We start from the raw sequence: 27,583 nt of genomic DNA, 5'->3' as shown, positions 1-27,583 counted from the left end.
TTACATATAGAAAAATATATATACTCTTTTTTAGGAAAATTTTTACGCATTAAATACTGTTAACACTCGTATTTGCGCGATTATCGTTATAAAGTCATAGTTATATATTTAAGGATGTATCAAGTATAAAGTCTATGTGAAAAATGCACTGGAAAAATTTATACTTTCCAATTTCTGTATAAAAATAAATGTTGTTGTATACGTATGAAATAGTTAATAGGCCAAATATGTATTTAATAATACAATTATATAGTTTAAATGAAAATTTTCTCCTTTTTATCTTAATTATTTTTTAAAAATATGTGTACTTTTTGAAATAATTATGATCCAGGTTCTATGTCACCGCCAAACTTTTTGTATTACTTTCAAATACAATATAGAAAAATCTATAATTTTTTCATTTTGTTAGACAATACATGTAATACATCCTTAATACAAATACGAAGAGGAAGGGGAATGAGAAGAAAGATGACTGAGATTGGAATAAAACCACTTAATATAGTAATATCCAGTACATAAAAGTATCAGTATTCTTTGGCAAGTTAACAGAAAGAATATTGGACCGCTATGCAGTAAACTATGCGGGATAGATTTAATTGGCTGTTGGCTTGTTAATAAATGCTATACGATCATGATCCTAAATAAGAAATTTCATATAAAAGAAAGAGATTTATTAGAAACGAGTCCATTATTAAGAGATTTTATAAAATATGATCTGTCTCTTATTTCCATCACATAATACGATAAAAAAATTAATGTCTTGTATTAAATTCACGAAGATCTACCTCGTATAGCACTTACCACTCTTTATTTATTTCTCCCTTAAAAAATGTATAACTATATTTAATCAAATGTAAAACTAAAATTCATATAACATCACGTGCATCTTACACAGTCTCAAGAAAACGACATTGTGCTCCACTTTATAACATTTAATAATTCTAAATAAAACAATAAGTTAACGTGCCTGTGTCACAGCTCTAGGATCGAATGCCGAACGTAGAAAAGAAAAAAAAATAATATAATGTAAAAAAAGATACACTCAAGCATCTCCCGTTCTGTTTCCTCCTCGATATATTTTTGCATTAACGCGATATCTATTAAAGATAACGAGACGTCTCTAAGAGATTCTCATCTTTCAATAGTTCATCCCTGTCGGGGTGGCTGACTCACTTCCTAAACTTTTTACGGGCGCGATGATGCGTCTCGAGGCCTTCGGAGAGGGACTTGAGAGCCTTGACATCGACTTGGGTGCGACCAACCCCGCCCCCGTACCACCGAACCCAAACCGTCATAGTACCCGGGGGGCCCAAAGACTCGACTTTCCCCGGCCAGGCCGGACTTCCTCTTGCTGCGCCCCACACTAGGTCACCGACCATCAGTTTCCATTGGTTTCCGTCGTCTACGTCCTTTGTCTCTGCTACTGAAGGTTCCAAAGAAGGCACGGTGTTTTTCAGACTTTTATCATCTCGGCTGATTTACGCGATATTGAAAAGAAGATAACATAAAGAAAGCCCATCTCCGAAAAAAAATACTTTTGTACAGATATATTAGATAGGAAATTATATATGTCACGCAGTCGTATAATTTTGAAAATGTAAAGATTGCAATATTAATTTATTAATTAATAAACAAAATTTAATAATATAATTAATATTAAATTATGGATTGATTAATAATGAAATCTAATATATAATAATATAATAACATATCACTATTTTTCTCTTTCATTGAAACAAGCTATGTTTCTCTTTTACTATTAGCGCTTACAAAATTAAAATTCTATTTCGATATGAATCTGATATGCATTATTGCGCACAGAACTCACTTTTTAATTTTATATGAATCTTTTCTGACATATAAAGAATAATCTAATGTTTTAAAATGTTGAACTTACATTGATTACGTATTGATTATAAATGCACTTGGCATAATTATCTACAAATTTACCATGATCGAAATGATTGATGAAATTTTTGTCGCTTAAAAATGATTCAACTTTACTATACATGAATGTAAATGTACGCGTAAATGTATACAACATCGTGTAATTTCCCTCTCATACATCTGTTGATTTTGATTAAAATGTGCAACGCATAACAGCAAAATGTTCCGATATGCTTATGGTGCGTATCGCAGAGGAATGTTCGAAACTGATGGTTCAACTATTTGTCCAGTAGTATCGCAACAATGTGCTTCTTGCTCGCATGTGTGTGCTCGTTAAAAATGATTAGTAGCTTCATTCAATGGTAGGCGAGATCAGAGGCAGAATGAAATATCAGATGGTTCGAGCACATGCAATGATTTTGTCGAATGAATGTTGTTCATTCTATAATTCCCTTCTCCATTATTTATTCGCAAGATATTTCTTTATTTGTACACATCATTCGAATGAATAACTATTTGTCGGAATTAGATTTTCAAGTTATAACAGACTATAAGCACTATCAACATTTATTATTCTTAATTCCGTTGGTACGGGAATAAAAAAATGTAAATTTTATGTAATTTATTCAATTTTGAATACGATCCCGTAAAAATAAATAGAATGGAACAATTAGATTTTCTACGCTGTTATAGATACGTAAACCGACTGCGTTTCAGTATCAATTTTTTATCTGACTTATCTCTCATACTATATTTTCTCATACTATTATTTTAACTGTAAATGCTTCCTAATCATTGCTGAACAATTTGAAAAAAATTTCCATCCTCGGGGATATGCACATGCTGTATGTAAAACATGAGGGTGTATATGTACAAGGTACACGTCGAAATAACACACGGTAGTGAGCCACACCCCTTCCGAAATGAACGTATGATTTAAGCCCCTTGGCCACTCGGATGAGAATGTAATTGCGAGGATATAATGGTATTAACAAACCTGACAACCAATTAGTAAACGCAAAAAAAGAAACCATCGAAAACATTATTTACAAATGTCAGAACAGTTATTTCTTCATTTCCGCAAGCGATTCGTTGAAGATTTGTACGTAATGAACGAAAAGTTTCTGTTCCTTTTAGTACTGACGCCACTTACCTGCGCTCCTTGACTTGTCGTTAACGTGGTTAATAATGCGATGTTACAATGAATAAGTCGATATCATAGACTGATTCGGAGAACTCAACTCTGATTGCTCAATTCGCACAAAATGGTGCATTCTTCCGACTTAAAATTTCGATATGACGAGGAAAGCGATTTTTCTCAGCCCACTCTTGTGCCTGCGTCCAGTGCGCAAGACTCCAAATATTGCAAAAAAAGGTATTACCAAAGCAATTACGATGCAGCAGGCGAGTACTTCACCATGCAATGATATTACTAAGCATGCATATATAAGCGATATAATATATTAATAAATAAATTACTACAGCGTGCAAAAAAATTAATGGCATACATGATTTTCAATGAAAGCGGCAAGCAAAGTTGAACAATACAAATGATTTGATAATTTACAGCACGTTTCTAAATTGTTGATTCTACTGATGGCGAAAAGTTGTATAATTAAAGCACTCTTAATAGTAATATTTGTACGATAATTATTTAATGACAAAGAGCAACGGGAATCATCGTCTTTCTCTCGTGGGTGAAGTAAAAAATCAATACGAATGAATCAGCAAAACAACGATGTTTTACGTTTCTCACTGTCACAAAAACAGCAACTAATACAAAATATTCTTTCAAAGAAACTTTCTTACGAAACGTCTAACAAAATAATATAATTAAATAAAATATTTAACGTTTTTTTTTTCAAAATATATGAAAATATTTAATTGTGTATATTATTTTATTAAAAATTTTAAAAGCTTGTAATATTAGAAATCTATGCTCTGCTTGTTTTGTCGCTAAGTATTATCAAAGTTTCTTTGTAGAACATTTTTGCTACTAAGCGACACTACTCGTATATGATTAATGTCTAAAAGTACCATACAATACTGACCATCTTGGTCTTCATGCAGAGTAGAATGCATGGAATGGATGGAGTCCAGCTTTCGCTTGATTCCGCGGCCGAGGGCATGTTCCCTGCCCTCGCACCTCACCGTGCTCACCACACCTTCGGCTTGCTTCAATGTCTCTGACGTATAGATCTGTCAAATACAACTCGATCAACTCAGGCACAAACCTACCAATCGCATGCTTATATCATTTCAGTGTATCATTCAATGCCGCCCTATTATCGTTTTTCTTTTTTTAAAACTCCGTATCATAGTCTACAAGAATTTTCCAATTTCTCCCGGTTAAGCACAGGAGACAAGAGCATTTTGCAAAATTCTAATTTAGACATAAAAAAAGGTAGAAAAATAACGATAAAAGACAAAACTAAAAAAAAAAAAGAAATTTACTTGGAAGATTTAAAAGTTATAGTATTTTGGATTTTGTCTCCGATGCTTTTAATGCAGAAATCACGCGACAAATTTAATTTATCGATACATGCAAATGATAATGATACCAAAAGAGACAAACTCAAACTCTGTTTACGCATGCTTATGTTGCAAGGTAATTTTTCATTAGGTATATGTTCAGAATCATATAACTTTTATCAGAAAATACTGTTCAGCAAAAATTTATTTTTTTCGTTGTTATATAAAAAGGAATAATTTCCTGATTAATCCGATCAACACACGATTAATAATACAATTACATTATTGCAATAATATACGATTTAAATAATAACGCTACGAATAAACCAGCGTATGCGCTCTCACGCCACAGCGCGGATGTAAAAATTATTAAATACAAACTAATTACAAACTTAATATTACCGAATATAAACCAATCGCAACCTAATAATGCCACTGGTATCGTTTGAATTCAATTTACAAAATTAATATGAATTTTATAGCCCGAAAAGAAAGGTGCAACTATTCATCTGACGACGAGTCACTCTCCTCAGCATCATCGCCTTCTTGCGCATATATGAATTGATTGTAAACATATGGATTAATGTAGGCTTGCTTATTGGGTGTGTAATTAACAACAGCAATACCATTAGGGTCAGACCTATAATTATACAAGTGTGGATATAAGCCGGATGACCCGATGCCAACGAATTTTTGCGAATAGCCAACATTCTGCGAACAATAAGAAACGCCGGTATTTGATCGTTCCAATAATTTCTCTTCGGAATTTTGCTCGATCTCGTCTTGCTCCATGACATGTTGCACGACTTGAGTACCAACACGACTACTATCGACACACGATTTGTCGTCGAACTTGCCGTTAATTTGCGGTAACATAGTGTAATGAGCATGATCTGGCACTAAGGCTTGCTGTCGATAAACATTCGCATTAGGGACATAATGCTGGCCATGATAAAGGATTGGCTGGTAATGACCGTGACCTATAATTGGTAACGGATTGACCTCGATCTCCGAATAGGAAACATCCGTCATTTCTTTACTGACGTTTAGTTGATCTTCCACAGTAGAGTGGTCCATTGTGTCTGAATTAATGGAATGATTTGGTGATGAAGTGTCCATATGCTCCTGTGAATCAGCGTATGTGTTTTCTGGGTGTGTCGTATCAGCCGGCTGGTGCATGTCTATTACAGTTAGATGACGGTTGACCTGCTCTACGTGGGTACCAACCTGGATCCCAGTTGTCACCGTCGACTCTACGTAGGTCTTTCCGTGCAAACTCGGTTGGTTTAACGTAATTTCCTTGGTGGCGATACCCTGCATTCTCCAATCCTCCGACGCCACCTGTGTGTCGCCTGAGTCCGGTTCGCTGCTTGATACGCAATGAACCATAGGCTGAAAATAAATTGCGCATCATGTGGAAATTAATGAACATGATTATTTTTTTATCGAGAGAAAAATCTTGTTTTTAGCTGCAATAATAAAAAATATGTGTGAAATTAAAAAAATTTTTTTTTCTTTTTTCTCAATAAGAGATGAAATGTATGCTTTAGATAATTGAATAAACTACTTTTGCTTTAAATTATTCCTTACCGTAGACGATGAATGATGTCTAGCGGTAATTGGAGGCGCTGGCGATGCTGCACCGTGTGTAGTAGTGTCCACAGCCGGACTATTAGATCTCTGACTGTTTCCTGGACTATGAGTGGTTGTATCGGGAGGAGATCCTTGTCGCATCATCGTTGATTGCGCCACGTTCGTTTGGTTCCCTGCGGTTTGCGTCGATACAGAATGCCTCGCCATCAACGGGCTGTGCTGTTCGTTTGGTTGAGCCGTTTTTTCCACGACAGTTGTGCTACTACTAGCGAGCACATATTGTTGTTGTTCGACATTTTGATCGGATGATGGCGAATTTACGCCGCTCTTCGGAGAAGATGACGCCGCTTTACCCTGAATCATACCGGAACTCAGAATATACGACTGATTATCGAGATTTAAAGAAGGATCGACAGTTTGTCCGCCATTAGAAGCTGCGCTTTGAAAATTTGGTATCTGATTGTTCGAGACCATGGTCGTCTGTTGCTGTACGATCGTCGTGTTCTGTTGAACAAAGGTTGTATTTTGTTGGTTCGACGCTGATGAGACAGCTATGTTTTGTGCGGTCGCTCATGTTTGACGGTCTTACTTGCGAGGCGTTAAATGTCACTTGCTGATTCGGACTAACATTGGCAACTATCGGGCTCAGTTGATTCCCGAAGGATGTTGTACCGTTCACTAGGAACTGGCCACTATTCGGCGAAAGAAACTGCGCTCCTGGGCTGTGTTGTTGAATTAACTTTCCACCAGTAGCTTGCGGCGCTCTTATGACCATACCGGCTGGACCAGCGGCTAATATGCTTTGACTCGGATTGAATATACCACTATGGCTTTGTACCGGCGTCAATACGTTCTGGCCATTGACGTTCTGTATCTGAAACTGCATCCCAATATTACCCGTATCTTGTAATAACGTGGCTGTTCCATCCGCAGACATTACCATGCTACCCAAACCAGGCACGATAAACTGCTGAATAGTGGGAAAATTCTGAACCATCCCGGCCGCACCATTTAATAAGTTTACCGGTTGAAGAAGATTTATTTGCTGAGTTGGTTGAGGATTCGTGATTATTTGTTGAGCGTTGAATTGCGCGGATGCTGCGCCGGTTTGACCATTCATTACAAGTTGCGCTGGTGCCCCACCTTTACCAGGTACAATAGTTAGCGCCTGGAGCATGGGTCCGCCTATGCTCTGAGTCTGAAAGTTTTGCTGGGCGAAATTTGATTGCGACTGCATCAACATACCAGCGTTCTGCTGGGACGAAGCGATGTGTAGCATCGACGCCACGGTTTGTGGATTCGCTTTTCGTTTCTTATACGCCTTTTTCTTGGTCATCGTTGATTCCGGCGATAATAGCGCTGGTTGTCGATTTACCGTCATGCCTTGATTGGCACCGACCGTTCTAGACACGTCCTGATTAGCGTCAATAATCGACTGGGTGTTTTGTATGACGTTACCGGTAGCAACCGTCAGATGTGGTATCTGCACGTTTTGGCCTATACTGTCCATCGTCATTACGCTAGGTTGAATCAACACTGGAGTCTGAATAGTATTCACGAGCACCGTGGGTTGCCCTATCACTTGCTGAGCTACACCCACTGCGGGGATTACTTGACTGACAGCTCCAGTCACGCTGGTAACCATCGGCGACACTGACAGCGGTGGCATAGAATTAGCATTAGAAATGATTTTCGGTGGAGGAGGCGCCATCACGCCATTGATAGTCGACCCAGTACTCGCCATTATGAGTTGACCACCGCTGGATACCAATATATGACCAGGTGGTAGCGTCGATCCAGCAGGATGTTTCAATATACCACCTGAAGTGAGGACGTTATGAACTTGAACATTAGCTTGAGGATGTTGCTGTTGTTGTGGTTGATGTTGTTGTTGCTGCTGATGTTGCTGTTGCTGCTGCGTTTGAGGCTGCAACGAATTTATGCTCGTCTGAGGTACTTGTATACTACTAACAACGCTCTGAACCATTTCAAGGGGTGATTTAGACACGCTCATCGTCGAAGATTGACTAAGTGGAATAGAGGAGTGAGTCGTGACTGAAGTACCCGGCATATTTGTCAACGCCGTAGATTGTACCTGATGCTGTATCTTATTCGGTAGAAGACTGGGTATAGCGGGATTCGGTATCGCAGATGGTGTGTTTATGGAAACAGTGGCCGTGTTTGCTCTTCCAGCTAACACAGACGTAATCGTATTACTGCTAACTGTATGACCACTTGCCATAGTTGTTATCACGGATGATGTTCCACTAAAGGTATTTATAGGTATCCTGGAGACCGCATTGACGGTGTGTGGATGAGGTTGATAGCCATCTAGAGAATTTTGCCTAGTTATTTGCCGTTTCACTTGTGATGTTAAATTATCTGATGTAGAAGAGGACATCTGTGATGGCGACGTGCTAGGTGGAATACCACTGGAACTCATTGTACCAGAACTTGGAGTTTCTGATCTTTGTTCTTGAATGCTGCCGATCAAAGATTGCGATAACTGCTGTTGCGCTTGTGGAGTTAGTGTCTGTGATGGCATTTGGCCCGAGACATGAGAATGAGGTGTCGGCGGTTGCGAATAACTATGTGGTGTCGCTGGTTGCGACGAGATAAGACTCTGCGGGGTTGCCGGCTGCGAAATTCCAGGTGTCGAAGCTGCTGGTGTATCCGAATTAGCCGGACTATTCGTGCCGATAGGAGATCCATGACTGGTGCTCACGGTACCACCTTGTATCGGTCTGGAATCAGCTTGTGGTTGATTATTTGTTTGATATCGCTCGCCGAACGTCGACGAAGTAACAGGATCTTCACGCTGATCCGTATGCATCAGGTACTGTCGTTGCATTTGCTGCTTATATTGATCTTGAATGTAGGATTGTGTGTCGGCACTGGTAACACAGCCTTGACATGGACTGCTCTCAGAATCCGTGCCACTGCTTGATGTCGGTGTCATACTACTGTGTACAACAACCGGTGAAGTTGCGTGATTTTTTACGGAAGCGAATGACGAGGTACTACTCGTGGGACTGGCGATACAGGAAGGCTTTGGTTGAGGAATATAAGTATTAGACATATGCATACCATGACTGGTCTGAGATAATGCTTTTGAGTTATTGTTCAATATGCCCACTTGGGAACTACTGACACCGGTCTGTCGTGATATTGTGCTGTTTAACAACGCCGTTTGCTGAGCGAGGTATCCGCTGGGATCCTCTAGGAACGAAGGGCCGCTGCTATTGAATGTCGAACCTATCTGACCGTTATTTTGCTGATTGTTCTCACTGAATTCATCTACTGGACTCGGTGTCGAGTGTTCTAATCCGTTATTCGTTCTCGATAATTCCGCGACACCATGCTGTCGCTGTTTCTTCACTATTATTTTACTCGACTTTGCCTTTTTCCGTGCAGCCTCGTCCGTCCAATTGGAAGGCTGTGGAATGTGATGATGAAGTGGTGGTACACGGTCAAACGAATTACAGGTAACATTCTGAACCGTGACAACGGACGGTTGATGGGATGCAACCGCAGCGCGATTTTGTTGCCACGGCGGTGTTCTATTGTTGAAATGCATATTGCCGGACTGCCCGTTTGGTCCCATACCAGATTGCTGCACCTCAACGGTGTGACTGGCGTTCGGGCTTCGTCCTGTATGATTGGACAGAAACTGTTGTTGATGTCCCATCTTGGCATCCGTATTCGTTCCTTTCGAAGAATCAAAATTCCGTGCCGGATATTGTACTTGATTCTGAGCATACATCCGCTGAACATTCTCGTGAGGATTATTAGGTAAACCGCCAGTTTGAACTACATGGTGTCGCTGCATCGAATGATTATGTAATAAAAGCTGCTGTTGTTGCTGCTGCTGCTGTTGTTGTTGCTGCTGTTGTAACTGTTTCGCGTTTAGATCTTCATCAACTGACGATGTTCGATTATGTCTATTTTGAAGGTCGATAGTGTTGATATTGCTCATGACAGCAGAACCTGTTTGCTGTTGCATAATGTCTACGGAGTGATGATTCAATTGTTGATTTGAATATTGCGGCTGGATGCACACTTGCGACATTTGTTGCTGATGCTGTTGTTGTTGTTGTTGTTGTTGCTGCTGCTGCTGTTGTAGCTGCTGCTGAATTTGCATCTGGAAGGGATCCGTCGACTGAGATTGCATAGCGTGTTGATTCTGTTGCGACTGCTGTGGTTGCATTTGATGTTGATGAAGTTGATGCAATTGTGGATGAAGGACGGTTTGATTCGATATTTGTGACGGCTGCATGTGATGCGCATAATTCTCAACAGAATGTTGAGTATTGTAATTTGCCGATTGTTGTTGATCCACTTCCTGAGCTAAATGCTGCTGCTGTTGCATATTGTGCTTTTGAATTTGCTGCAAATGCATTTGTTGCTGTTGTTGCTGCTGCTGTTGCTGTTGATTTAAATGCTGTTGCTGTTGTTGCATTACATGTAACGACTGCTGATTTAATTGATTAATATAGTGAGGAGCCTGCTGTTGCGCTAATTGATTTACTACGGTGCTCTGCTGCTGCTGTTGTTCTTGTTGTAAAATTTGCATATGTTGTAACTGCTGCTGATGCGGCAACAACTGCTGCGATTGTTGCTGTTGCTGCGATATATGCTGCTGAATGAGCTGTTGCTGTTGTTGCTGTTGTTGCTGCTGCTGCTGCTGTTGTAGTATAAGTTGTTGATGTTGCTGCTGTAAGAGCTGTTGCTGCTGTTGAGTCATATTATTAAAATTTGTACCCTGCTGATTCATAATCAACGGGTTGCTCATCAACATGCCTGACATATTATGTTGATTTAACCTCTGTTGAGGATTTCTAGCACAACTGCTCACGTCATGATTCTGGGAAGGCGAACTTAAAGACTGATGACAGATTTGTTGTCCGTTTTGTTGGACTTGCAGATTTGGGATCGCGATTGGCCATACCTAAAAATAAAATAATTGTATTTAAATACTTGAATAAATGCTAATAATAAAGATAATAATATTTATCAGATAAGATATTTAGTAACTCGTATTACAATTGAACAACCGACTTTAAAAAATTTTTTAAATAATTAAAATATAAATTTATATTATTTATTATTGTATCAAACATTCAGCAAAAAGCACAACTGCTGACTCAAAAAGGGGACGAGTAATTTGCAATTTAATTAAAATTACGACTCAATTACCTGCGATCCATTAGGCACCGGTGAACCTTGAACTCCAGATGCCGCAACTGCGGCAATAGCTCTCTCCCGTTGTGCCAGAAGTTGCGAAACCGAGACGCCGGAATAAATGCCGCCTATGCCTCCTAGTTTCCTCTTCTTCTTCTTGCTGAGACCATCTGCGCACACCAATAAAGTATCTCTTAATAAACCGGAATCCAATTACCTTCGATTCGCCGGCATCTATTTGAAATTGAATCGACAAAGGCTTTTCCTGTTCGGAGCGCAATTGTGAAAGACGATAAGTCCTTGGCGCTGTAGAAATTAAAATACGACTTATTCGCCCTAATCCCACGCCGCCGGCTTTCTTGCTTATTATTCAGACGACGTTCCAAGCTTCTTAATGAAGCAAGTGTTCCATTTGAAATCCTGCCGCAAGGTTAAATCGTATTTAGCCCGACATTTCCGTACTTTAACTCCCCATGCTTTCTGAAAGTGTCGGCCTTCCCTCAGTCTCATTATCATTCCGGAAAACATCTTTTGCGAAATGAAAATATCGTCGGTAATAGATCAAGAAGCGTGACAGAATATCAATTCAGCCAATGTAATTAACTTGTTAAATAATTAGAACGATATTACAGCAGCAGTATTAAATATTTTTCATATAATAAAAATTATTAATTATCGCGATAAGCTATTATTCTGCAACAGGTACAGATAATCGGATTCATAATTCAAATTATAAATAAATTTATCTCCCTAATTAAGATTCTTTCTAATCAATACATATTTGAATCCATTTTATTTCTGCGTACAACTTCAAAATTGTTTAAAAATTGCTTTAAAGGTATAGAAAATTAATAAAAAAAATTTGTAATAGAAAATATTAATGTTTATGTATTAATAATTTAAATATAGGTTTAAAGTACGACTGACCATATATTTTTATTTGGAAAAATTCTGAAAATTACACATTAAATTTTTATAAGACAGATATTAAAATTACTATTCGGCGAATAATAAATTACATAATAACAAAATTGATATAGAAAAAAGTATCATATTAGTGTTACTGATAAATATTATTGTATGTTAAAATAAATTATATAAATACAAAAATCGAAAATATTTTAATTTCTGAAAGATTTCTCTGAAACGAAACTTCATTTATAATGCTTTTGAAACGCTGTATTATCCGCACATTCACGAAGAACCGCCACGGGAGCCATCGACACTTCCGAATTACCGTGATTTACGAGACGTGTTAGAAAGCAGGAGGGATAAGGTATTCAGCGGGGCAATAGGCTAAGGGGATCTTTTATCTGTAAGCCTACAGAGAATAATTATTCTCCATGCGCGCCGATTGATGCAGGGAAGAGGAGCCGAATAATTCTCGACGAAAAGGGAGAAGCATGAAAACGACGAGAAGCGAAAGCAAAAGAGGAGGGTGATGAGGATAGTAATGAATCTACGATGGCAGTAAGGTAACTTGTCCGTTCTGACGACGGCAGTTTAACCCGATTTTCAAGGGGAGAACGGTAGATTTGCGTAAAATCTTTGGATCCATTTTGTGGCTTCCGGGGTTTTCACGCGAACGCGTAAAGTCTCCCCGTCGACTTGGAATGCCTGCAGTCAATGGCTCGAGCAATAAACGTTCTCGTCGTTAAACCCCGGTGAAAGAGGGCGACGTAGTAATTGGAAGATGTAGTTCGTCGTTTGCGGCTGTTTCCAAACGCTACCTTCCTCACTTAAGCACATTCGTTAAGACATTCGTTGCTAGTTTGCTCATAATAAACGACCAATTTTATGAAACTCAATTTATACTAACGATGAGTCTGTCTGTCTGTCTGTCTTTGTCTTCTTATTACCTTAATTAAAAATATATTTTTTTTATTGAAACATTAAATTTCTAAAATTAATTATACGTAATGCAATTTATTATCACATAGCGCAGAAAGAATTTTAACAAAGGTGTAGGTAAATTTTAAAAGCTTCGTTAAAGTATTTGAATGAATTTGCATGCATGTGTATGATGCACGCTTACAACAGGAAAATTCTAAATCCCTTCAGGATTCTCACTTGGTACCGCACGAGGTAGAATACCGCACCTGTAAAGGTGACATTCGTAAGATTGCAGGATAGATCCACTCCATATTGGTCTCACTGACGCAGCATCATTAAGAAGAAACGCTGATGGCATCGTCGGTCGTTGTAACTACGTCTACAAGGCAGACGAACGTCGTAAGTCTACGTTCTCGAGTTCTATAATCTTCAGTCTTGCGAAATGACTTTTTTCAATGCGAGCATAAAAATCCGTCGAGATCACGCCGTTACGTTACGCCAAGGCGTTGATGCGGACTGAGCAGAAAGGGATCGAAATGCGCTTGCGCGACCAACCGACGGAAGTGGGTGCAAGGGTGGCCCCGAGGGAAAAACAGAGAGAAGAATAAGGATCCTCCACCGAGGCAACGAACATCACTCCCGGGGCAGGCGCAAGAATCACAACCGGACGCAGTCGTTGGACCGCAAGGCTGCCTCCGCTGCCTCTCTTTCTCTCTCTTCTCCTGCTTGCGCGCAATCGTGGCTCGCTCTCCTCTCGTACGAAATTAACCCTTATCAACTCGGTGTCTACCATCATCGTTCTCCCCCAGCAACCCCTCCAGAAGAGGGGTTATAGCCTAGCTTCTTTTACGCTTCTTCTTTTTATATCCACCACCATCGCCACCTCTACCATCAGCCGCACCCGGTCGCGGTAACATTCTCGTTCTCGTCATCATCGTCGTCGTCATCATCGTCACAGCCAGCGAAGGGAGAACGGATTCTTTCCTCTTCCCGGGACTTTATTGATCGTCGCCACGATAAGAAGGTACAAACCGGCGGATTGATCTGAGATAGTCGCGTCGAATCGCTACGGCGAGTATAGCCGAAGAAATGTTTTAAGATTTATTATCTTTCTTAATGCAATTGGACTAATTCATATTAATTCTTTACATAAAATTTATACAAGATCTTTTTTCCCTTTCACTTTCTCATTTCATTTATACAATATCTTAAATTGTAGATATCTCATTAACCGAGATTTGCCTTTTCATCTTGCGTGGGATGGATTGTGTTTACTTCATTTCACCCCTATACTTACTTTCTTAACAGAAGATTATTTCTCGTAGGAACATCCTATGTAAACAGACATCTTCAGAAAAGAATACAAACCCAATAAACCTGTCAGACGGGTAGTACTAATCTGTTTACACGACACGATATCCTCAGTAGGCAACAAAAACCAACACACTCGCGTGCAGCGAAATCCACATTGAAAGAATTTTTAAGTGTTTGCCACCTGCAACGAAAACTCGGTAGAGGGTGGCTGTCGCATAGGGAGGTGAATTGGAGTTCGTTGCCCGTAAAATCGCTTCTCGGTGCTTTCGGGATGTTACTGTAACTGCCGCGTACTACGTCGACGCCGAGGACAAAAGTGATCGATTGAGCTCCGGGGGAAACTATTTACGGAGGAAATTGTTTAGGGCGACAAAAGATCGCGTAAACCGCGCCCTAGGTTTGAACAGACTGGTGTTACGATCGATTTAACAATTACATGACGCGTGATGATTCTCGTTAAACATGCCTATTGACATTTCCAATCGGGTAATGAGATTGGCATTAATTATGTTAATTAAGCCTTGAACGACTGAACTACATTTTATCTAATATACTGTGAAAACGTTCCGTTTAATATTTTATTTGCCCTTATTTAAATGTGTAGAGAGCTTTTAAAATGATTAATAGTATTGTATTTTAAATCATCGCAAACAATTGCTTAAACATTTCTATAAAAAATTTTATCTAGTACGTAGTGAGTGTAAATAATTAGAATTTGGATATTTTGTATTACGCGAAAGAAGTTAATAATACAATTAACGTATTGCAAAACTTTTACTTTTGATAAATTACTTCGAATAATTGCAATTTCTACTTCGCTCTCGTGACCGATAAAACTGAAACAGACTTTCAATCATTCCTACTCCCAACGCGATATATAATCCATCGTACGTAAACGAAGATCCTCCCTCTTAAGCCGGCAAGTCAAACTGAAAATCAGAAAAAGGGGGAATTAAATCGACTCCCAGCAGGGAGTGAGCGCGTTATGAAAACTTGGAGCTCGACGTTCGACGATAAAGATTCATTCGAACCTCTCCACTTATTCCTTTCACCGTTCTTCTTTCCTGTGTAGGATGTGTGTGTGTGTGTGTGCGTGTGTGTGTGTGTGTATGTGTGTGTTTGCGCAGATCGCGAGCCCAAATGCGAGCAACCCCTGACGGCGTACCGGAGAAAAAGTTGGGAAAAAAGCCAAGCCTGCCATCCAGAGCGTGTCGTTTTATATTACCGGAGAATTGGAATCGAAGCGGCGCGAGCGCGCGCGTCGATGTTAAAACGACCCTATAAAGTCCCATAAAAACACCGCGACCGACGTATACGTATTACCCTACCTCGCACACCGACCGTAAACTTGAGTTAAACTTCAACCCCAGATTTCCAGATGCAAACGCGAAACTGCTAACCAGCCCCCCTCCCTCCTACGATGCTGCAGACGAGTGCGCCCATATGTAACCAAATGCATTGTACTAATCTATTTGCGAGTGGATGCAGCAAATCGGTTCGTTTTTGTTACTGAAAACATTCGTTATAGACCAAGCTTTCTAAAAATCGTAGAAAAAAGAATGCAATATTATATGCTACATAAACGCTAATCTAATCGAAACTAAAAATAAAAGTCCATAATATTAGAAAGATTTGATAATATACAAATTAATTTTTTCTAAATATATTTATGGTTTAAATATATTCGCGTTGTATTCGAATAATTCGACGTCGAAGCGTGTTTCCAGCCCCGCTGTGAATAATATTAAAACGCGCAGTTACGACGCACGCAGGGTGAAAGTTTAATAACCGTTGGTCGCCGACACGGCCGCGCTCGACTTTCAATCTACAAGCGGATTATAATTTCTAGCCGACGCAATTTGGAGTACAGGTAGAGGTAGAGGTACGCCGGGAACGCGTCCGTCGCGTCCTGCAACAGCCGCTTAATTAACGGCGCGGAAAGTAAGGGAAAAAGGAAGGTGGTGAATTGTGGGATGAGATGGGGTGGGAAAAGAAGTGACGGCGCGATGGGATGGGATACGTCGGTTATGGGATTTGGTAATGAAATTCGGTGGAGAGTTTGGCGGCTACGGTGATACATCATTCCGCCCTGCCCTGCGCCCCGTTTTCGCCCTCTGTCGCACTTCTCTTGAGCTTTAATGCCAACGTAGTGAGTGAAGAAAGGACGATTCTGAAGTGGGAGGAGGGAAAGCGAAGAAAGAGCAGGAGTGAGTGAACCGACTTCGCTAATGCCGCAATTTCGTCGTCCTTCTTCTATCGTCGACTTTTTTCCTTAATGATCACGGCTCACTTGACGGGGTGGAAAAACTTTTGGTCTTCCTCCAATAAAAGTTGGCACGTGTTTCCGCGCGACGGTGAATAAACGTTTCGGCGATTATGGCGCCGGTTCAACGTCCGACTTGACAGAAAACTTTGTTAATACGCCAGATCGATAGAGAAAGTTCCGCGACACGTGTATATGTGTGGGTATGAGAGAAAGTTTGCCATAGAATTTGACCTGTCGAAATCCTCAGGATTATGAAAACGAATTTCGAGGATGAAAGAATCTCTTGATTTTGATCGATCACAGGCTCATTCGATTGTCTAACTCGAAAGAAAATCCAGAAGTTTGACGCAAATACTTATTCTATAGAATATATAATCATTGTGAATAAAAAATGATGTTATTAAGAATGGATAATATAATATTATAAATATTACATTATCCATTCATATTTGATTTTCATTATGTTTCTGTTTTCTTTACTAACAATTTCAACTTATTAAACTCATATGTTATAAAACAACAGCTTTCGTCTTGCGCTTTTAATATACTTCTTATACTATTTATATACTTCTTCATTATGTTGCTTTTTGCCCGGTAGCGATTTCTTTCGTTCGAGCCGGAGTATAATCCGATCATTCTGGTAACATTCGTGTTCTTACCTTTTCTGGCTTTATCCGGCGACGTGGGCGAGTCGGCGTTCGCGTGAATCGAGGCCGTTGTCGGGCCAGAAGATAAAGTCGACGACGAGACCGCCGGCGTACAGGACGCAACAGGACTGGCGGCTGCAGCCGGCAGCAGAAGTTTCCTCTTATGGTTGCAGAGCTTGGTCATCTCCCGCGTCTTGCCCTGATCCGGGCTCCAAGGTCGCGTCGCAACCTGAAACAAGAATGTGCATACCACGTTATTCGTCTGATCGTATCGCAGCCAATGTGATGAGCTAACGAGCTAACTTTAAATCATTTCAAACACATGAAGAAAGTCGAATGTCTCTCAAAGTTTTGATATTCTCACAAAACTTAGGGGCATCAATTTAGAATATTGTCTTGGAGGCGGATCGTCGAAATCATCAAGAATTTCGCTAAGAATCTTTCATCGACTAAATCTGACTAACCGGTGTATGGAATGTGGCATTTATTATTCACAGTTAGCATATTAATATGCAGCGTAATATCCTGCATAAAATAAAGATGATTTCCTTTGCCACTGTCTGATTTCATCGAGCGAATCACTATAATTGGTGAATATCGATGCCAGTGAGCGAGAAGGAACCGTACGAGGTGAAAAGAGGAGAGGTGAAAGAAAAGACTTAGGAAGTCGATGGCCTCAGACTGACGACGCTCATGAATCTCATGATCGATGCGCGACGCTATGAGCGAAGTTAAAACGCGTTCGAGTTGGAAGGCCGCAGGCCGATGCCCGTAATGGCCGTGCGCGGGCTCCGTGTTACTTGTCAGCTCGAGAGACGTTTCTCAGCAATTTACGATCGCAAACACGATGCCATTACCAGCGTGTCGTAAATAAGATCATACCGCTTGATATACAAGAAATATTCGTAAAACCCGCTGCGCGAAATGTTAATTGTCGTGGAGTTTTTCCGACAATCGTCGCAACGAACATCGATCGCATGGCGATCGAAGTAATTACTAACAACTAAAAGGGGGCATGCATATCACGTGGCATTTACAGCACTATTTTCAAATTAAAGATTAAGTTAAATTAAATTGAATTAAAAAATACAAAATTAAAAGACCCGAGTAGGGCAAACTAAATACATATTTCACGACAAAGACTGGTAATATTCAAGGATACGCGCGAGTGTGACAGATGCGGATCACTGAGTCTTGCCAAAAAGAGACGCTCGCGAATTCGTCGCATGAGAGGGTACCTGGCAGGTTAATTAAGAACGATCCGAATACGGCGACGAGATTATAGCACTTGCGACGGCGCGGCGGTCGGCCTTGTATCATCGAGAATCCAACGAGTCGTCGCGTCGATGTAACGACGTACGCACACCGGCGGTTAACTTAATCAGAACGTGTTTTCTGCGACTGGCCTATTATTCATTCCTCTTCTGGCGAGACGCTCATCAGCGATGATCACTTTACCAGCTAATCACGCCCACTCGCTCGTCGCAATATCAAGGAGAGAAACGGGGGTCTGCGTTGTGACACAACCCATCTTACAAATATTGCAGATCAAAGATGTACCGTCGTGATAAACACATACACGGAGGTTAAAGAATTATAATTTACTACCGAATCAATAAAATTTTTTTTATTGAGAAGAAATAGCAGTAATTGTGACATTTACTGGAAAGATAAATCTTTTAAAGGCAAAAAATTATGGATCATAAATGAGATACCTACAAAAAATTACCGAATAAAAATTACTGAGACACCGCAAACGTACGCGATATGCTGAAAAATAAAGTTTTTTTCTCCGTTCGAAAGTCATCCGCATTCTTCGCAAAACGAAACCGCTGCAGGTATATGTATCACGCGCGAAAATTTAATCCCTTTTTTTATTCACGCTCGCTCGGTGCCTTCGAGTGTACTGTTGCGGTTACGTCGTACGATTACATGTATGTGTGCGAGGCATATACGCAAGGTGTTTGCATCACTACCTAAATAATCCTCGTCACCGAGAGAGTGCATACACGCTCCGCCGCCGCTTTCCACGGCATTATTTCCCGTCACATACCGCCCGTTACACGCGAGGTAATCACGACCGGCGACCGGCGGCGGAAACCGCGATTTAATCCTTTTTCTCGGACGCAAAATGAGACGCCGTACTGCGACAGCAACGACTTTAATACGATAGCTTTTACCCATTCCCTTGTGCCCGGATGAACGTAGCGAAAGAGTCTATCTCTTTCTTTCTCCCTCTTGATTAGACGATCCCGAAAGGGAAAATAAACCGCGCTGCGTTGGCTGTAATTACCACACCAACGAGCCAGCTAGTACACGCAGTGTTCCACCGGTTTTACATAAAATTATTTTATATAATAGGTTACTGTACCGCGCATATAATCGGACGTATTATTACATTGGGAGAAAATGAAATTAATACTGCAAACTCTTTGAAATGTCCAGAAACAGATACGTCTGCAATAAAGATTTTTTTCACGTGGTTGGCACGCAGAAAATAAAGCACAACGAGTTATTATAAAATGGAATAACGCTCTTATTTTTCACATATATAGCAATGATTCTAATTATAACGTCTCCGATAAAATTTAATGGTAATAGGACAGAGAAACTAGTTAGAGACGTAATAAACCTGTTGTGCAATCTATTCGAAGGCATAATATTTAAATCTCCTTATTTACCAATACTAAAATGTTCGTAAATAACGCGCGTTAATTACCCGCGTAAAAGAGGGACTCAACGAGTCAGAGGGACACAATACGTGCATGGTATTTGCGCTCTAACATCGTAAATCGATATATATCCTCGTAACCAATGCTCGAGCACATAAAGCCTCGTAGAATTCACTGAGGGTATCCCGTTCTTCGATCGCAAATACACGACGATCTTCACGAGTCTTATTTCAAGAGAGGTAAATCATCGGGTGCCACCACACGTCCGCCAACGTCCGGAGAGAGAGAGAGAGAGGATCTCGGGGCCCCAATCAATTCCACGCGCGCAAGGCCCCTATTCCTCTCCCGATGCGACGCGACGCGCTGACCTCGAGGTGGTTAAATTAAATTTATGCCAGTCCCGTCGCACTTCCCTCCCTCTCCTCTCCCCCCTCCCCCACGCGAATGTTCTTGCATACCTATATACCGTTTATCGTTACCGTGCGACATTACACTGAATTAACGTAACAAGGCTATTAGTCGGCGATTTTACGACTTTAATTGTGACAGCGGGACCAACCAACCACGCTCATTCCCGAGCCTCACAAATTGGCTCTCGAGACAATCGCGCAGGGGCACGTCGTACCGTACACGTCGTACGTACCTGTCAACTGCGGATAATTAAACTCGCGTACGTACGTATGTACGTACGTAAATATACGATTGTTCGCAGGCAACGTTCCCAGGGAATGTCGGCTCACGGACTGAGTAACTACGCGTCTATTTCGGGTAACAAGTGGCAACCCATTCGTTACAGCCAGCAAAAATGTTTCACTAAACGCCGAACTAGATATTGTATAATTAAATAAAACGGCGAACACGTCGTTACGTAAAGTCGCGTCGTTTAAAACGAGGTCGAATCAATTATCGGAATCTCTCACAATTGTTCAGTTATTATGAATTTCCTGCGACGAGCGCAGTACAAAATAAAAGCATGCTACATAATTTGATTATATATGCAGCACTTAAGTATACAGCTATCATTTGTATTTATTGCAATAAATTTGTAATAAATGGTAACGATATTAGTAAAGTAAAGCTCAACTGTTGTGTTACGCGCAGCGCAATCGATTAACAATAATTTTAAGATAATTGATTTTAAACTCATTTTCACGTTACGACGTTGTACAGCTTTTTCATTTTATGGATATTATCGTGACAAGAATATAAAATTTTATAGAGAGAAAAAGAGAAGAGATTCGCGTTATTAAATTCTGCCACTATTAAAAGTCTCGTGTCAAAGCCGGTAATATGGATCGACAATGAATGTTCGTCGACGTCAATGCGAATATCTAATTTACGATCGACGACGCTGTGTTCCCGCATTAATATCGCCATTATTGAACTCGAGCAATTGTCGGACGTAATGAAAGGTGCCTCCGTGTCTACAATCGTCTACAAAGAGCATTTGGCACTCGCTGTTGCAACGCAACATTCTGAAACAAGATGCAATGATGTGCAATTAATTTAATCGAATTCCTAAATTGTACGCGTTTTAAAGAATAATATGAAAATCAAAGTTGTCACTCTGTTAAATATTATCGTTTAACAATGAAAAGTGAATTTCGTTATTAATCTGCAATTCAAATAATTTAGATTGTCAGATTTAGAAGAGTGAATGAACTAAATAATTTCGGCACTTTGAATAATGAATCAATAAATTGGCGAGTGAAAATAGACCCGCTTGTATGAAGAGTCTCGGAGATATTTAGGTCACTAGATACCGGCAGTTAATTAATTCATTAATTAGCAACTCTTCACTGGTAATTGCGTGCCCGCCTCCATTTCTCACAAAAGGTGCTTACCTTGATTACGACACGTGTAGATATATATACGTGTGTGTGCATATGTGTATGTACTCGCTTCCGAATATTCAATTAATCCCTTAATGAACGACAATTACATAGTCTGCGGTATTACACGCACAATGTGCACCCTTGTCTTATTATAGATCGCAGAGTCAACAGGGGAGAGATGATAAAATCGAAGGTACCCGCACATCACGGCAAGCTCGGTGAGCTGTGACAGTTTCAGAAGTCAATCGTCGGCAACGTGGGCGTCGTCGCAATGTCGCATCGAGCGATGCGGGATTACCGCAGAGAGGGAAAAAGAAGCGCGATCTATGCTTGGTAATCCATCGATGATCATCTGGTTGGCTAAACTGATAGTGATTCATTACGCGATAAGTCATTCGCGTAGGATACAGTGGGAAGGAACGCTTTATGTCAACGTCGCTCGTGGCAGGAACGAAAGGGAGCGCGTGCTACGTGACGCTCGCTTAATTACCACTTGTTCATGAACGAGTGACCCGAATGATCATGCTTCTCCATTATATCTATCACATGAGACACCGATGAAAATAAACGTTACAACGTAACAAAATAAATCCACAATCAGCAAACAGAATTATAATCGAGACAGAGACATGAATGGAAGACGGTAGACACAGCTCCTACCATCGATTGTAATTTCCGTGGGTAATAAAATTGACAAGCTGCGTTTAACCGTACGATTGCTCAATTCACTTATTTGAGATCTCTTAACACATTAATCGATTAACAGCCATTATTGCTCGCAATAAGAGCATCCGCGTTTAATCACCGCCTCTTTAACCCGTTCTCCTGGAACGCAATAAAGGTACGCAGAAACGTTACGAGCGAGTCGAATATAATTAAAGCTTTAACATAGCGAATCCGACAAATAGATATACGATCATTTAATACCGCAACAGTGGAGACATACAAATACTGGGATATAGCAGTTATAATAAAAATAATACTCATAAATCATAAAATAGATAGTTCCATTCGATAATTAACATCCGCTCGACCTCGTTTTCCATGGAAGCAAGAGGATGCTGCGCTCATCGAGCCAAAAGGGTGGGAGGAGGAGGAAGAGGAGGAGGACAAAAGGTCGAAGATACGTTGTCGACGTCGCCGTCGTGAAAAGCATAAACGAGGGACGATAATTCAGAAGTCGACGGTCGTTGTAATTTTATCTTGGGCGGCGGCGAGAGAGAAACCCAAACATAAACGAGCGGCGCGCGGGGATGAGAAACAGAAGGAGAAAAACGGAGGTGGTGGATGTGCCGTAATGTTTTACGATTCTCATTTATAATGTCGGGTAATGTTCCGCTCAGTATGCAGTGCGTATTCGCGAACGACGCAGACTGCATCGCCCGCGCCGTCGTCGTGCACGCCGGAATATCGTTCCGCGCGGCATTAATTTTCGTATCTGGAATTTATCGCGTCCTTCTTCCCCTTTGTCACCCTCCATCTCTTCTTTCTCGTCGACCGCGAATATTTCGCGAGTTGGAGATTTAACCGGCAGTTTTGCGAATGACGCCGCTTTTTCGCGGCGGTTCTTCTTTTTCTCGGAGAAAGAAGAAAAAGGGAAGAGAGGAAGATGGAGCAAAACAGCGGGCGATGAATTATTTTCGTTCCCACTAGGTTGTTCATCTCGCTCCGTTGGAGTGATACGTATTTAAAACGTAATTTGAGACTTGAAACCTGCGGAGCGGGATAACAAATTCCAGAGATCTTACATACTTAATTATTAGAGTTCATAAATTCTTAGTAGTAAGAAATCGTACGATAGTAATATACATTCCGGTTTAAATAATTTCGAGGAGAAATCGTCACGCTGATAAATTGATCACGAGAAAAAGTCTGCGAAGTTAGATGACTTATCTCCGAACTACTCGAGAAATACGTGGGCCCTCTTAAATGTTTCATCCTGTATGATAAATATTTCCACCTAAATAACATAGGGCGAAGGGGAGCAGACGTTTTTAGGTGCATCAGGAAAAATTACTAACGTGACTCCGCCTGGTTAGAAAGAAATACGAGATCTCCGACCTTTCTGCGATATTGCCGTAATCTATCGTAAGTACCAGGTGGACCGTTAGAAAAGTTGCGCGTATAAAAGAAAAACGGGAAATAAATTATAATTGCATCCATCACGGTCGCCGTAACTCGATTAAAAAGGACGCAAGTCCGTATAATTTAGCGTAATACGCCTCAGATAAGCGTATAGCACTTAGGTGAAATTAACATTAATAAAATTTGCCCGCGTTCCCGCGAAATTCCCAGAAGACTACGCCGGAACCTTCATAATGGCCGCGTTTTACGAACTTCGCGGCGCGGAGGCTCATTTATAAAGCTTGAACGAGGAAGACGAGCGGTTCCGCGAATTCAATAAAAGATGCTCGAGTGGGCGGAGTGCTCACTTTTTCACGATGTTATCGAACGAGAGGCGGCTGTACGCCACTGTTCAGTCTCGAAGAAAAAAGGACAATCGTGAGAATAATACGAATAATAAATCATAAACGCACGGGCGTGGAAATAGATATCCTCTTACATTTCCTTTATGTATATTTTTCATTCCCAGGTTTGGAAAACAATTATATTATTTATTCGGAAATTTGCGAATTTAGCGAAATTAATTTAAAGCGTAGAATGTCACAAAGCAATCGATAATCCAGTGTTCGTCGAAATATTATTAACAGCACAACGCGAAACACCGCGCTGTATTTTTAATAATAAAATTGATATAGGTGTGTGTGTACATATATATATATATATCATGTTTCATCGAATTGGCCAAATATTATGGTACAAATATAACTTCATATCGCGGCCAATTACCTCAGAATATAAACGGCGCGCGCAATCTCGGCAATAATTAATTTCGTTTGGATTATTATTATTACAGAAGGGAGGAGCAAAACAATCCTTAATTAAATGTACTTTGATTAAGAAGAAATTATTAATCATTATGTCGATATGCTGATCGTGGAATCGAGTTTTCAAACAGCTTGTTTTCAACAAAATATTTTTACTTTTATTGTACGTCGATTATGACGCATAACAGAAGAAAGCAAAAAAATCGAGACGCTTATTTATTTAAGTGAACCCTCAATTAATATAACACAATTGTGTAATACAATTCATATATGATTACGTTATAATTATTATATTCCATCATTTAATGAGCCTGGCAACAATAAAATGTTAATTGTTCTACGTAATCGTTATGTAATGACTATGTAAAACTGACAAATGCTACATTTACATCTGCTCAAGTTACACCAGTTCTATATCTATATAATATCCATGCAGTATGTAATATATTCATGAAGAGCGCACGTTTCATTCTCGTTGAAGACTTCATTCGAAAGAGCAGGCTTCTTACGAACAGACAACGTGTAATATATGTTAATATATAATTATTAATTAAACACCGTTGTTAGCGTATGTGAACAGCCAGGACGCAATCTATGATCATTTTATTAATAGCGCATTATCACCATGTTACGAAATAGCAATTAGATTACCGATCGTACCGGGCTACGTGTTTCGGTTTGCGTTACACGTACCGTACCATATAAAGAGTTGCCCCAAATTGTTTAAAGCTTCGACCGACACGTACATGCGCGACGCTCATAGGCAAATGAAGGGGAATTGCAATTTATTCGGGTCGAATATCTGAACGGGCATATTAATATCCGCTAATGACAAGCAAAATACACGTTTCGATCGTCTCATAATACCACGTTGTCGGTACGATAATCGCATCCAGTCGTTACCAGTCCGTCTCGACGGACGACGAAGATCACGTGCACATTAGCTCGATCCTCTTGTTTTATCACTCACATTATGTCAGAATATATAGCACGTTGTCCGCCATCGCACCTTGGAGCACCGACGGGTAATCGCCGCGTATCGATTTTCTGTGACGACTTCTACGGAACGGTACTAAAGCCCCCTTTTATCGCCGCGGGACTAGTATTGCTCAGTAGGATCTTTACACTTTCCCAGGGAAGCGAAACCTTAATTTGTCCACGAGATTGAGAAATGTGTACGATGTACTTCGAGGATCATTTGTTCAATTACTTTGGCATCTAGTACGATTCCGTACAATTTTTCAATTTGATCGACCGAAAATATGAAATTATCAAGTTCTCACCGTTGCTATATTTAAAAAAATTGAAAAGCTTGTAATAATTTTAACGGAGGTTATATACAGCCTCGAATCACGATACTGAAATCTAAATTTATTTAACCAAGACATTCGCTTTTTCGAATTTAAACGCGAGAGACAAAGAGATAAATTTTTACGCGCGCGAGAAATAGATGGAGAACGACGACTTACGCTGCGAATGTTTTCTATTTAGGAAGAGGTTGCGGCAAGGCCACAACGACATTAAGTCGCGCAAAACGCGTCGACGACACATGTGTAAAGAGCACAATTTTATAACTCGCGCCTAACTGCACAGGCAATAATGCACATAAAACGGACGTCGGGGTCCGTACGACACTACGACAGTGCGCATTAAGCCGCGACAAGGGGAGAGAATCCGCTGAAAGCCGGCGCCACGACGCATTCGTTTAATTAAATTAAATCTAAAATCAATTACCACGGTATATACATGTAGCTTCCGCGGTAAGGCTCGCGCTTAGACGAGTCGTTCGTAAAGAGAGAGAATTCGCCTTGGCAAAAACATAAATTGTCGATGAATCGACGCGTGTGAGCTGGCCACGGGATGCAAGCAATTATATAACTATCCCGCGCCGATGCTCGACGATTAAATCTTCTCGCAACTATGTGCGCGTACGAATATGTACATGCGCGTATACGCGTATGTGTACGTGTGTGTGTGTGTTTGTGTACGTGTGTGTGTGTGTGTGTGTGTGTGTTTGTGCGCGCGTCAGCGGCGTGACTGGTTATTTTTGCGTCTGAGAAAATATACTTAATACGTAGCATAGTCTCTGTAGAGTAATATTAAAGGTCACCACTAATTTATAATACCTATAATTAGTTATATTTATTTCGTAAATAATAGACGGTAATTAATAAAAGGAACATTTATTTTTGCAGAGTCAAAAGAGGCTGATTTTTAAGCTGAAAATAAATGTTTTTAATTTATCTTTATTTTAATGGTTATCTTAATAACCTTTGTTAATAGTTATTTTCGTAACAGCTAACAAATGTAAACAAATATAATAATAAAGAATGAAAAAATCATAAATAATTAAAATGCGTTTTTTAATTATTTCTGTAGAGATTTTAAAATCACTTTCACAGTATATTATAAGATTGCATACGGCCTGTATTAACATTCTTATAATGTCGATATGTGCGTACCAGCATGCATATTCCACTGGGAGATAACCGCGAAGCAAACGCGATTTCGACTTGGTAATAACTGGAAACACACTGGGATCGTCTCAGCGCGGCCGGGATGTAATGTGAAGAATAAACCGTCGACGGCATGGTTTATTTATCCGTGCTTTTAATCGATTCCGAATAAAGGGCCCACCCTTGCCGGGACACGCTGATTGGCAAGAAATCGCGCGCCACCCTGCTCGCCACCCGAAAAACCGGTATGAGTTACGGCGTCGAGATAAAATCGTCTCTCGCTCTGCCGTACCCCCGCCCGCGCCCATTGCCCCCTTTTCCCCTTGGCTTGGTCGGGATCGACGATATTGCGCCAATCCTACGAGACGACAGCTTTTTCTTGCGGGTTATGGCGAACGCGGGGCGAGTATGTATGCGCATGGAGAAATCCTGCGTATCGATACGATCGAGTTGTCATACCGCAAATCGCTTTTTCAACCGTTTCATTCGCAGTCAAAGAGAGAAAGAGAACGCACCATTCGTCTCGGTGATATTAATCT

General features: G+C 40.4%; 1 protein-coding gene across 1 annotated transcript in view; it reads right to left on the bottom strand.

Annotated features, from left to right (window-relative positions):
• Positions 1-4,860: 4,860 nt before the first annotated feature.
• Positions 4,861-27,583, bottom strand: part of LOC108729970 (mucin-17) — a 39,967-nt gene continuing 17,244 nt past the window's right edge. The window contains exons 2-7 of the mRNA XM_018459383.1: positions 17,206-17,422; positions 11,149-11,303; positions 9,875-10,900; positions 6,542-9,775; positions 5,950-6,456; positions 4,861-5,751 (exon numbers count right to left, since the gene is read on the bottom strand). Coding sequence (XP_018314885.1) covers positions 4,861-5,751; positions 5,950-6,456; positions 6,542-9,775; positions 9,875-10,900; positions 11,149-11,303; positions 17,206-17,422 — 6,030 coding nt within the window. The remainder of the gene's footprint in view (positions 5,752-5,949; positions 6,457-6,541; positions 9,776-9,874; positions 10,901-11,148; positions 11,304-17,205; positions 17,423-27,583) is intronic.

The sequence above is a fragment of the Mycetomoellerius zeteki genome, unplaced genomic scaffold (assembly GCF_001594055.1).
Source record: "Mycetomoellerius zeteki isolate Tzet28-1 unplaced genomic scaffold, Tzet1.0 scaffold821, whole genome shotgun sequence".
Classification (NCBI taxonomy): Eukaryota; Metazoa; Arthropoda; class Insecta; order Hymenoptera; family Formicidae; genus Mycetomoellerius; species Mycetomoellerius zeteki.
Note: the sequence above shows the minus strand (reverse complement) of the source record. Positions and strands in the feature narration are given on the sequence as shown.